The sequence below is a fragment of the Varanus komodoensis genome, unplaced genomic scaffold (assembly GCF_004798865.1).
Source record: "Varanus komodoensis strain SLA01 unplaced genomic scaffold, ASM479886v1 scaffold9, whole genome shotgun sequence".
Taxonomy (NCBI): domain Eukaryota; kingdom Metazoa; phylum Chordata; class Lepidosauria; order Squamata; family Varanidae; genus Varanus; species Varanus komodoensis.
This window is the reverse complement of record NW_025336598.1, coordinates 32,848,606-32,861,997: the sequence shown is the minus strand read 5'-3', so window position 1 is coordinate 32,861,997 and position 13,392 is coordinate 32,848,606. Positions and strand designations below refer to the sequence as shown.

The 13,392-nt window shown below is 42.5% G+C and overlaps 1 protein-coding gene across 3 annotated transcripts in view; it reads left to right on the top strand.

Moving 5' to 3' along the window:
• Positions 1 to 13,392, top strand: part of SLC4A10 (solute carrier family 4 member 10) — a 118,205-nt gene that overhangs the window by 77,135 nt on the left and 27,678 nt on the right. For all 3 annotated transcript variants that reach the window (XM_044417896.1, XM_044417897.1, XM_044417895.1), the window contains 3 exons: positions 567 to 741; positions 936 to 1,069; positions 2,238 to 2,483. In XM_044417896.1, the coding sequence (XP_044273831.1) occupies positions 567 to 741; positions 936 to 1,069; positions 2,238 to 2,483 (555 nt within the window). The remainder of the gene's footprint in view (positions 1 to 566; positions 742 to 935; positions 1,070 to 2,237; positions 2,484 to 13,392) is intronic.

Sequence of the window (13,392 nt, the reverse complement as noted above, 5' to 3'; positions counted from 1 at the left end):
TCTCTCTCTCTCTCTCTCTCTCTCTCTCTCTCTCTCTCTCTCTCTCTCGCGCGCACTTCCTTCTTCACTCTTGCGCCTTAATGAGTGGGGTGACCATTAGGTATGGCCTGTTTAAAAATTAAGCTGTTAGATTGGGGTGGGGGGAAATCAGCAGTATATTTTCAAGGGAAATCTTTAGGTTGTTGCACAGTGGAAGAAGAGCACCTCTTTTGCATGCAGAAGGTCCTAAATCCGATCCCTGCATTTCCAAGCAGAGCTAGGAAAGGCTTCTGCCTGCAAGCCTAGAGAGCCACTTCCAGGCAGTGTTGATGAAACCGACCAGCTTTCTATGTTCCTAAGCACTTACTGTATATATCCCTGGGAAGAAACAACTCTAAAGGTACTGAGTTACTTTGGAGAGGTCTCATCAATTTCGTTTTTTATTTTAAAAGTGAGTGCAAAGAACGCATTTGACCAGTTATTTAGAAATGTAATTAGGTAAGTGCAATGCCCATTTTATGTTTAAAAATGAATGCACACACTGTGGTTTAAACTTATAAGCCTGTCTCTGCTTTTTGTTTTTGTAGGTTTTTTGGGGGCTTGATTTTAGATATCAAGAGGAAAGCACCTTTCTTTTTGAGTGACTTTACCGATGCATTCAGCTTGCAGTGTCTAGCCTCATTCCTGTTTCTCTACTGTGCATGTATGTCTCCCGTTATTACATTTGGTGGTCTGCTGGGAGAAGCAACAGACGGTCGTATAGTATGTAAATTAATCTGATTTTTTACTGTTTTTCTTTTATTTATGTTTGGCATTTTATAAGCATTGCATGAGCAATTCATTTAAAACAAAGCATTTGGAATGATAAATTTTCTGAGAAGCAAAAAAAGCCATTTCCTCAGTTGTCTTGGTACTGAAATAATAACTCTGATTTTCTGGATTTTTTTCACATACAGAGTGCAATAGAATCCTTGTTTGGTGCATCTATGACTGGAATAGCCTATTCACTCTTTGGTGGACAGCCTCTTACCATACTAGGTAGCACAGGACCAGTTTTGGTGTTTGAAAAGATATTATTCAAATTTTGCAAGTAAGTGACCAGAGTTCTCTCACACACTTTGCCGTCTTCATTATTTTCATCTTCTGTTGCATGAGGCTTTTAGAGGATTATTGGAGCTAAAGCATAATGCTAAACCTAGCAGTAAGAGGAAGCAAAATGTTTTGCTTAATTTTCTGTGGGTTTTTAAAGACATGCCTTGGCTGGTCTTACCTGCTCTACTGGGGCAGGAACAGGCAACTCCCATCAGCTCCTTCCAGCATAGTCAGTAGCCAGGCATGGTAGGAGCTGTAGCCCAAGAACATGTGGAAGGCCCTGGGCTCTACGCTACCCTTGAGCATGCCCTTATTACTAAAGTGGGGCATGGCCCTTAGCGCAAGAGGCACAGCACATGCTTTGTATGCAGACGGCTCCAGGTTCAGTCCCCAGCAGTTCCAGGTAGGGCTAGCTAAGATCTGCCTGAAACCCTGGAGAAAGTCCATGTGGACAATGCTGGAACCAGTGGTTTGATTCAGTGCAAGGCAACTGCCTGTGTACCGGTGCCGTGAAGGTAAAGCTAATGGATGCTGGGCAGAGACAAGGAGGCAGTAGGGTAGTGGTCAGTCGCATCTGCAGTGGAGCACACCCCTGGGACTGTCTGGGTAACAGGCGCCCACCTGCTTGGTATAGCATCATCTACATTTTTGGTGCACTCTTGCGAATTTGAATGTCCATGTTCTGAACGATGTGATCTGCAACCTTTATAAACCCCCCTTCATCAGAACTGTTGGCAGGGTTTTTCTCCCAAGAGAATTGCAGGCCTGAGTCCCTAACCCAGAGCTCCCGAATGCAGCTGTAAAGCAAACATAAGACTGTAGAAATGGAGAGCCATAAACCTTGACAACGGGGACCATTGCAGGCACTTCTTGCACTTGCAAATGGTGGAACTCCAACATGCAAATGGTGCTCTCCTGCAGAGAGCTGCCACTACCATGGCATGGAGAATTCTTGCAGGCAGAAGGGGCCATTCATACATTGGAATTTCACGATCCACAAGCCATTCCAGGCATTAGGAAGGCAATGCCGTCACTTAAAAGAGAAGTGGTAAGAACAGAGTTGGCATCATTTGAATGAGACATTTGCTAAGCACAGCAGCTATCCACAGCACTTATTACTCAGCCTTCTTTTAGTGGGGCTCAATAAATTCTTCATGTTCTTACAGGGAGTACGAGCTGTCTTACCTTTCCTTGAGAGCGAGCATTGGCTTGTGGACTGCAATTCTGTGCATCATTCTTGTTGCAACCGATGCAAGCTCCCTGGTGTGCTACATTACTCGGTTTACTGAAGAAGCTTTTGCATCCCTTATCTGCATCATTTTCATCTACGAGGCCTTAGAGAAGCTCTATCATCTCAGCGAGACATATCCAATCGATATGCATAATGATTTGGAGCTATTGACACAATACTCGTAAGTATGACTTCAGCACTGCATCATGGAAGGGTTTGTTTGTTTGTTTGTTTTGGTCAAGGACAGTGTTTTCATTAGAAGGCATATGAGGCACCGGGGACCCAGTATTTCATTGTTACATATTTTGGAGCATGTTCATTTAACTGGTTTGGTGTATTGTCAAGTTAACACAGGAATAACTTGAAGTTCACCAAACCCAAACTTCATGTCATCAATGCTGTGTTAGTGGCAATGGCTGGGCTTGCATAAATAATTGCAATATTTTTGAGCTTCCTGCAAAAAACAGGTATAATATTTGATTTTTTAAAGAAGATTTGCAGGCTAAAAAATGCCTCTTCCTGTTTTAAGCACTAGTCTACAGGTAATATATACTTGGCTATTGATGCTAGAGAACAGTGTGAGTCCCAGAGGCACACAGCTCACTTTTCCTGGGGTTAAAATAGCAGAGACTGGGTCAGATTAAAGTTCTACCCAGGCCAGACTGAGCTGTACTTAGCTTCCATTGTAATCAACAGAATTTAACATGAATTATGATTTACTAATGAGTCCCATGGAATTTAGTGGAATCTAAGTTCAGCTAGGATAATTAGGATTAATTAGTGCTAAAGATCTGAACAGCTTGTAGTGGCCTGAACAGGAATTGACCCCATGATGCAATTTTGGTTCAGTGTGTAAAAATGCCGGCCTAGATTGCTTTCTTGTTCTGGATCCCTTCTTATCTCCCTTTGTTGATCAATAGTAAGAATCAGAGATCCACATGAATGGTTTCACATGCTGACATAATCAATGGATAATTTCCATTATCATATGGAAAAACTATGGCATGCTAGCACATAAAATAATTTGCGCTCTAAGAGGTGAAATCACTGGGAAATGTAACTGCGTAGAGGGATGGTGTTTTATTGTTAAATTCAAGAAGTCACAGCTGGATGAAGCAAACTGAGCTATCAAAATCACATTTTTATAGGTTTTGTTATGCATAAACAAAAATATTCTCATGGGCAAAGGCAAGATTTGGTTGCAACCTGAAGCACATGACAGTCAGTGTCTCCTCAGCAATAGAGACAGGTCAGAGAAGTCATCTGTCTAAAAAGCCCCTCAAGATACAGTTTTTAATGGTATTCAACTTGCATGAACTCAGGGAGCTGATGTCCTGAAATGAACTCAGGGAGTTGATGTCCTGATATAGCAACAGAAAGACATACTCCTTTAGCCAATGGCTATAGATAATGCATTGTGGAGACCGTATGTGTGTTGCCGAGAATACACAAGCAAGTTCTTGCTCCCTCAGTCTTGGGTGAAATGAGAAATCCCACACACATGGTCTGTCCTGTTTACAGAATTAGGTTCTTGGTTACCATTGCACTTCCCCCAATCTATGGGTCAAACTAAATGTTCTTCCAATCATTTATGTTGCTATGCATGATAGCCTTTCTTACTCCTCTGCAAGCATGAGTGGCCCTGATATAGATTGGAAACATATCACCATTAGAGCCTGTGGGGCTTCTGTGTCTGCCTGCCTGCCTGCCTGTAACCCTCTCATATGGGGATGAGGGGGAATTTTGGAGTGAAATCCATGTGGGAAATTTAACCCCCTCTGAAGTGCTTCTATCTTGATCTGAATCAGAGTCACATGAATTTGACATGAGGGTAAGTGAAACATCATGCGTAGCTACACTGTGTGTGATTGCAGACACTTTGCATTTGGCCTTACCTTACGAGGTTTCCAAGAATGTAAAGGGGTGCTTGCCTTCACCCAGTTTTAAGGAATGCAAGGACTTGTGTTACACTGGGTCGTACTGCTTGGCTAACCCAGGATGGTCTGTTCCCAGTGGTGGCAGCTCTTCAGGGGCTTAAGCTGGAGAATTTGTGCTTTATGAAGATGCCAGAGACTGAGCAAGCAGGGCCCTCTTCCCTCTCTCACAGTGCCCTGGTTCTATAGTGGTCAGTTCATTGAATGAGCACTAAAGGATAGAAGTTGGCATCTTTCCTTTTCGTGAGTGGGTAGATGGCCGCGATCATGCTGCGGGGGTTGGGGAAAGATGGCCGAGATCGCGCCCATCTCTCCATCCGCCAGCGTGCCCCTTTTGCGCCTTTCTCTCTCTCCCCCAGTGCGCCTGCACTCGTGCCCATCCCTCCCCCCCAGCATGTCAGGATAAGGGGCACGTGCAGGGATGATGGGTGCGATCTCAGTCGTGCTGGGAAGAGGCTGCACTTGTGCTCGGGGTGGGGAGGGGGAGATGGCCGCAATCTTTGTTGTCCTTTGTCACTTCGCTTCACATTTTTCTGATTAAAAAATGGTTACAGAACAGATTAACCTTATTTACATTGAACCTTATGGGGAAATTTAACTTGACTCACAACCAATTTGGGTCACGACCAGAGTCCTGGAACGGATTAAGTTTGTGAGCCGAGGTACCACTGTATCTTATCGAAAACTGTATTCTCTGTCATTTTGAAAGAGTTGTGTGCATTCTCTTCTGTTAAAGCTCCCAAGGTTAAAATTAAGAAAATATAGGCCACAAATATAAATCTGCACACACAGAGACTTTTACTGAGACTTCCATTCACCAGTCTGCAATCCTACATATGCTTACTAAGGCAGTGAGCTTCGTTAGACCCAGTGGGACTTCTGTCTAAGTAAAAGTCCCACTGTGTCTAATCATGGGGTTGCATTGTTAGAATCACTCATTGTAGTTTCCAAGATAGCATAATTAAAATTCTTTGAAATATCCTCATTTCCTCTTTGTTCCAAAATGTCAAAGCCTTTTTTCCTTAGAGAGTGAGAGCACTTCAACTGAGGATACTTAAACAAGTCTATTGGGTTGGATCCAGAATTACGAGGAGTAGAAGTCCAGGTATTAGATTTCCTGTAATCAGAAGAAGCCATTTTCATTGCTTCACCTGCCCTCCTGAAGCACCCTGCCTTTCCAAAACCAGCTGTTGAGAATTGAGAGACCCCCCCAGAATCATGTGTGAGGTGGTACTGGGTGGATGCAGAGGAAATCCTGGTTTCCCCCTTTAGCTGAAGGAATCCTCATAGGAGGCATACAACCCATGTGTTGATGAGAAAATCAGACAAACCTATGTCTAAATTATTGCTCTAAGTAGTATTGCTATTCATTGTGTGTTCTGTGTGGCTGACTGACCTCAAACCCCTCTTTTTATCATCCCTTCATGATCATACGACTAGCGCACGTGGATATCTGGAAAGCAGGATGCATGTAATTACACAAATTATTTTGCAGAATGTGTTGGATGAACACTTTTGCTCCCTGCATAGTTGTCTCCACCAAAAGGGGTTAGGGGCCCTAACCTAACACACCACAGCATCTGACAACTGACATACTAAAACCCCAGTTAAAATCAATTAAACATTAAAATAACAGGGGGGTTATTATTATTATTATTATTTTGCTTTTAAATATTGAGTTGTCCCATTGTTTATGCAGTTTTTAGTATATTTGGCCATGAAGACTCTTTAACAAGCAGTTCATTCTAAATTAGACTTCTGTGTCCTTTTATATATGATCTGGTCAGAATTTGTTTGTGGGCATAACCTTTAATGTAGCACTGATGAACCTTACCCTCATGCCTCTGATAAAACAGGCAGTCGGTGCTGTCTCTCAGATAGTTCTGTAGGTCAGAACTCTCCTAAAATAGGACTGGCATATTAGCCAGTTAAACTCAGACTGTCATCAAAGGCACATGGCTTTCAGATGCTTTCCCCAGAAACTGCAACATCACTTGACAATTCTATCTTATAATTGGCTCAAATTATGTAATTCCTTGCTTCCTCCGATCTGATGCTTATGCGTGGAACAGAGAAGAGCAGTACTGACTGCCTTCACTAGCACCGTTTCTGACCATTTGCTAGGACAACAGAATCCATATGCTCTATGAATGCCGTCAACATCGTAGCACAATCTAGTATCACCTCAGTGGGACTGCAGTAGTGCACAATGCAGGTTTGCACATAATGGGTACAGTAATGCTCAGTGCTAACCTATGAGTTATTTACCCCTCATAGGTTGTTGCATTCTGAATTGTCATGGTGTGTTTGTCACACTAACAAACCCTTATTTGTATCACAAAAAGAAAGCCCATGAGTTGTCGCCAGGTTGTGAACTTGGGCGTATTTAAACCATAGATTGTTGTCACATCTTTACACAGAACCATGGGATGTTCGTGGATTGTTTTGCCAGTCCTCAAAAGAGGTAGACAAGATTGGTAAAGAAACATTTGGAGTATGTGGAGAGAGAAAAGGAGGATGCATGCAGCCAAACCAGAGACTGAGAAAAGAAAGTACTGTAGTCTGTTTGATTGTGTTCCAGATGAACTATGGGTAGAACAATAAACTATCATTTAACCATCGGTTAAATTTACTAGGTTGTGATAATGATGACGACGACGACATTTATATACTGCCTTTATTCCTCTTGCAAGGATCTCAAGTGGCTTACATGCCCCCCTTGACTTGGTACCTTCTACATTTTTTGGACAACAACTTCCATCATTCTTAACCACCCTGCCACCCAGCCATTCTGGATGGAGGTTGTGAGCATCATAGTATAAAACATCTGGAAGAAACCAAGTTGGGGAAAGTTGTTATAAGGGATATCTTAAAGCCAAAGCTATGATCCCATTCTGTATGGCACTTCAAGGACACGCACAGGATCTTCATCATGAAACAAAGGGCCACCTAAAAGCATCGATTGTTATGTTACCTCAAGAAATATTGTGCAAAGAATGTGCACTTTTTGTTCTTTGGAGATTTTGTCAATAAAGTTATTGACTTCTACTTAGAATAGGTTCCAAGATATTTTTCTGTTCTTCTCTCTAAGATCACTGAAGCAGTACACTGCACCTGGACTACGAAATAGATATATTCGTAAGGTTTCTTCTTTGCCCCCACTACCCTGCCTCATATCCTCCAGGGATGAGTGGGAATTGTCTTGATTAGCGAACCTGGTTGCCACAGGAATAAAGAAGGTTAACAGTAAATGATAACTAAGGCTGGAGACAAATGTGGTAATGAGAGGAAGCACAGTATGTAGCCAAGCTGTGAACCCACCTTGCAAACAGTATTTTTAGATGCTCATGCAGCAAATAAAATATGCTGTCAGCTTTTCCCCTCCCTCCTTCCTTTCCTTTTGCTTCCAGCTGGGAAAAGTTAGCAAGGTGTCCTGTGCTCTACCAGAGAAGAAAGTAGTGCCGCATCCTTCTGCCTTAGGTTATTGGCTGCCAGCTTCTTTGTCAAATTTCTGTAGAAAAAAGAGAAAGAGGATGTAGCTATGGGCAAGTGAAGCAGTTGGCAAGAGCAGATAGGCTAAAACCAGTGCTGAATGTGCTGTCTGACAGTTCCATTTTAAATTGGTGCACTGTGCTGTAAAAGCACTGTGAGCCCTCTTTTGATTTATTATGTCTGTCTTCGAGCTTTATATCGGTCTTCAAACATTTTTTACAGTCTTTCTCAGGCCCTCTAGACATATAGCACTGCAGTTCTTACTGCCTTCAGGCCAAAGTTATGGAAGGATTAATTATTCATGTATTTTTATTATATTTATTTCCTGACTCTTTTCCTTCCAAGGAACTCAGGACAGCTTACATAATTCTCCTCCTGCTCCCAGTCTCATTATCACAACAACAACCCTGTGAGGTAGGCTGGGCTGAGAATCTGTGACTGGCCCAGAGTCACTCAGAGCATTCCATGGCTGTGTGGGGATTAGAACCTAGATCACCCGAGTCCTAGTCCCACACTCTTAACCACTACATCACACTGATACTTATATTTCTAAAGGAATCAACACAGCTTTTTTTGTAGAAGGCTTGTGCCCCTGGTTATGTATTTATGCGACTGTTGGGCTTAGCATTCTAGGGAAGCAAATTGATGCTGAAAAATCACATGCATCCCTTGAGTTTCTAAGGGTTTATCAGACATAGGTCAGGATCTCACTGGCTGGAGGGAATCCATATAAGTCTCTGTGGCATGTTGTTTGGCAGCCAGTCTCAGCCATGAAATAAATGTAGGCACATGTTCATTTGGTCTTGTTCCAAAACATTTTTTGTGTTGTGACTTACTATATTTTTGAGTTTCATATTCAGGCTGAAACAAAAATAAAATAACAGGCCCTTAGATTTAAGATCTACCCTTTTAAAATTGAGGCATTCAGATAGCATTTGGTTATTGTATTTTTGAACATTATGCATTGCTAGAACATTACAAAAGACCAAGTATTTTTTCCAAGCTGTGCAGCAAAACACGTAATCCAGTGTACACTTACCAGAGGTAAGTGCCCTTGAACGCAGTGGGGCTTTCATCTAAATAGACCTGTGTAAGAGTGCACTGCAAGTGTTTGATTGCAGAGTGTTTCCAAACATAAACTCCAGTCCCTGTATTGTTACATATATGTGAATAATCATAATGTACTATATACCGGGTAAGAGTCAAAGAAACATGAACAAATGGAAAACAGCTGCTGGCAGTATTCTGCGAATACACAAAGTTTGTGCAAAATTAAACAATGGGGTATGAAAGCTGGAAGGACTTACTGTAATTCTCCAGGTTGTGAGCTGTTCTACTGGCAGAAGAAAGTCTCTGATTTATTTCAAAGGGTTTTTTTCTGCATCTTCCTCTGTACTTAAGGGAAGGTACAGAAGAACACCTTTGCATCCAACTCATTGGGGATGCCAGTTGAAAGGATGACATGGAATTTACCTGCTGCTTTCTTCTAGATGGCAATAGGCGGTTTTAGTGGAGCAGAGGGCATTTTAGCTTCCAAATATTACACATTTGGGCTATGGCACTGCTTGCTTTTGTAAATGCAGAAAGGCGTTTTTGTCTTCCACAAAGTAATATCAGATACAGCATTCTCAGTCTTGCAAATACTTTCCATTACACTGGTGCGCTGTAATTGTACACAGTTTTCTTCAGGAAAACAGGGCAAACACAAGGTTGGCAGTCTGGGCCACGAGGCTAAATAAACACTGTTTGGCCTGCGATCTCATCATGGTGACCTTCTCCTTCCTGTCTTGTCCTTGTCTGTTAAGCAGGTTGTCATGGCAACTTCCTTTTGCCATCTCTGTTCAGCCTTTTCTTTGTTCTTTTGTATTTTTTTCCAAGTGATTTATGAAAATCAGTATTCGAATATTCTCCAGTGAGCATGTGCATTATATATATTGAACCATAGGATGCCCTCCTTTGCTGAAAGTACATTCCTGTCTTTCACTGTTTACAGTGCAAATGCCAATGGAACCAGCAGGACAAAAGGAATATGCATGTACTACAGGACATGCTGCTTTCTACCTTTTGAAAAACAGGATTTTCAGATTATTTAAGATGCTGCCAGGTTCTTGTGGTCAAAACAAGCACTCTCAGGTTGCTATTAAAAGTCAGAAGATTAATTCAATACCTGCCTCTCTCTCTCTCTCTCTCTCTCTCTCTTTGGCTTCTGCATGATGAATTTTTGTTTTCTAACAAAACAAAACAAAAAAGAGACTTCTTTACCAGAAGTCACTTGATTATTAGCAGATTATACTGAATAATTTTAAGCACTTTTGGCATAGTAATATGCATATTACAATCTGTCCATGACATGTATTTAAGAATTAGAAGCATAATATCCCACTCTGAGAAGCATTTAAAGAGCCAAGTTCATGTCATTCTGACATGTCATTCTGACATGTCATGCAGGCAGAACCCATCAATAGATTCAGTCAGCCAAGTGCCGCCGCCACCGCTGCTAATACCCACATGTATTTTCATTGGGCTTTTGCGGAAGGTCCACTCTCGGCCCACTGGAATGAATGGAAAGTGTGCCGAAGCCGTGCTTGGTGGAGTGTGCCCACTAAGTTTCAAAGCCTCTGGGAATACGCGTGCCACACACCTGTGGTCACTGCCGCTCTCCATGGATGGGTGGCTTCTCCTGGCTGATGCGCAGCTCAGCACTGGTGAGAACGGAGCCCTGGTGTTCTTGATGCTCGATCCACTTGCGGCTGTCCTGGCATTGGCCCGCGTCCTGGTAAAGGCCACCCACACAGCCCTTGGTGAGCATGCCAGCAAGGGCACCCCTGTGGGAGAGCTGCAGACGGGCCATGTTCCTGCCATTATGGGAATGTGCACCCCTCCCACGTTCACTGTGCCCACACCAAGGTTGTGGCTACGGAGTCTGTCTTCTGAGGTCCAGCCCTTGTCTGAATATCGGAGACCTGCCTGCGTGAGTCGTAGATGTTCGGTGATTTTATCTTGTGGGGTTTTGCTGTTGCTGTTTTTTTAACAAAACAATGAAATGCAATCAAAATAAATAGCAGACCAAAATTATGCTTCTTTGAATCAGTTACAGAATACCACAACCCACATACAGCACTGTGTGGAAGTCAAAGACTACACTACATTACATTGGCCGCGTTGAAGTGATCAGAGAAGGGAAAGAAGCCGTGGTGTCTTATTTTTCTGTCCTTGCATGCTGCTCACGCACTGCTTCATTTCCACAGTTGCCTGTGCTGAATGTGGGTTGCTGCCTCATCCAGCCCCAAAAAGAGGGTGTGTGATGAAAGTTGCTTCCAAACTGCCCCGCAACCCTAGTATAAGCCAGGTTGTGAGCCGGTTTGGAATGTCATCTGAACCATCTTCCTTGCCAAAAAAGGAAGGAAGGACAGAAGAAAAGGATAAGTATAAGAAAAGAGAGTATGGCTTGGACACATTGCTACACCATATATATGTATATATCTGCACACAAGAGAAAACACTTATCAGTAAGCATGGGAGAACCCACCCAGCTATGCCCAAATTTTCAGAAGCGCAAAAACTACTTTGAAATAAACTGCTGAGTGTCTCTACCAATCTTAGCAGGGTAATTTTCACCAGCAAAACTGGAAAGACATTCAGCGACTTTCAGTGGCTGAGGAGAAATTCTTACTATATGAGGAGTGTAGGTGGCTTACTATTCCAAATGAAGTGGTTGGAGCTTTCTTCTGCTTTTATTCCTTCTTGAAATATGCAAAGAAGGCTTTATGAGACGAGCAGAGTTACCTCAGCAGCCCGGTAGCATCCTTTTCTGCTTTCGAAATGTGCAACTGCTTAGATTGCCTTGTTTGGAATGGTACGTGACCCACCCCAGCCCTGCTGAAAGTGTAAGAATTTTCAGCCTCCCCGTCCTGCAAATTAGAATCTGAGGAGCCTGTTCCTGCTTAGATGCTGAAAAAGTTCTTCAGTTCTGCACTAGGTTTTGAAATTTTGCTACACGTGTATGTTCAATGGGGTGGCTATCTCAGGTGGAGGATTTTGGATACACTGAATGGTGGTTAATTGTCAGTCATTTTTATTGAAGTTTCTTCCTTTGGAGCAACATCATCTTGGGCTTGTACAATTTTTACATCCTGCTTGTGCAGTTTTTATATTCTGCCTAAACCCTTGCTCTGTGGTGTTCTTGTCCTTCACTTCATGCTTTCATTTTACTAGTGCCACAGATTCCTCTGCTGATAATCATGTGGACTAATATTTAAGAAGGGATCCCGCATCTCTGTGATAGGAGTATATCGAACAGGGGTCCCCAAATTTTTTGGAGATGTGGGCACATGTGAAAATTTGAGAAACTATGTGGACATCCCCACAAAATGCCCAATCATTTGTTTGTTGCTTTGGCATCAACCTGTCCTGTCTTTGAATCTTAGGTTGCATCTTGCTCATCAAAACCTTTTGTTTCTATTGCAGTATCTTTTTTATCAGGGATTATCTGAGTTAGCCAATTGCTGGTGCCTCCATACAGCAAATACTTCTTTGAAAAATATGTTTTGGCAATGTCCAAATATTAGATATTCACAGATATATACATCTTTTAAGCTAATTAAACTTCATGGAAATTAACAAATGGAGCAAGAAATGGATTCTCTCTGGTATGAAAAGGATCAGAGACTAGTATGCATGGTTTGAAGCTGGCTGTTTGCACACCATGTTTGTCCAATATAGACATATCATCCAATGTTGTTTGTTGAACATGGAAGCAAATACTTGCAGTCTGTTCATAGCTGTACAAGAGGAGCAGGGTCATGAGCACAACCCTGAGGCTTGTTCATGTTGCACAAAGCTGTGGTTTGTGTTATATCAACTGCACATCAGCTGCTGAGTATCTGTGATGTCGGTCCAGGCATTCTTTTTATTGAAGGTGTATCTTATGAATGTCGAATAAGCAGGCAAAAAGGAGGATGCTCAAACAGTTCTGTGTGATGTGCTTGGTGAAGGGGTGGCATAAGGATGGAATGCTGAGTACATTTAGTGATATAAATAATGAGTGTTATCTAGAAATCTGAGGGCATTGCACCTTTACGATACTCTGGAATTTTGCTGTCCTTTTGATTCCCCAGTTCCACTGAACCAGCCTGATTCCCTGAAGCCATGTTTCAAACCCACAAGCTTAAAAGCAGAGTTTGTAGGTAGAGGGAACACTGACCTGGAAAACTCACAAGAATGGGTACATAATGATCTTGCACTTGCTTTAGAGGCTGTGTTGGTTCGTGGACTCTTGTTTGCTTAAGCTCCTGATGCCTTACCCAGCTCTTCTTGAAAAGATGAAACAAGTCTTGATTAAGTTAAGAGCTGTGGGATGTCTGAGATGGAGTCCACATAGTCTCTTTGTCCCCTGAAGACCTCCTGAGAAATGAACTACCCCAAAGGTCTTCGAGCTTTCATGACCACAGTAATCATCAGCTCAGCTACTCTGCTTTTGGAGAGCAATCGTCATGCATGAGGATGCAGACTATTTGCGGTAAGCCTGCAGGGCATGGATTTCTGGTAGCACATTGCTGTGAAGAGTTGATTTTTCTGCTGTTATAGCTATGGTTGGATTCAATTTTAGTCCCACTTAGACCAGAGCTGTTGAAATAAATGGGATTAGTTAGACAGACTTTGGAT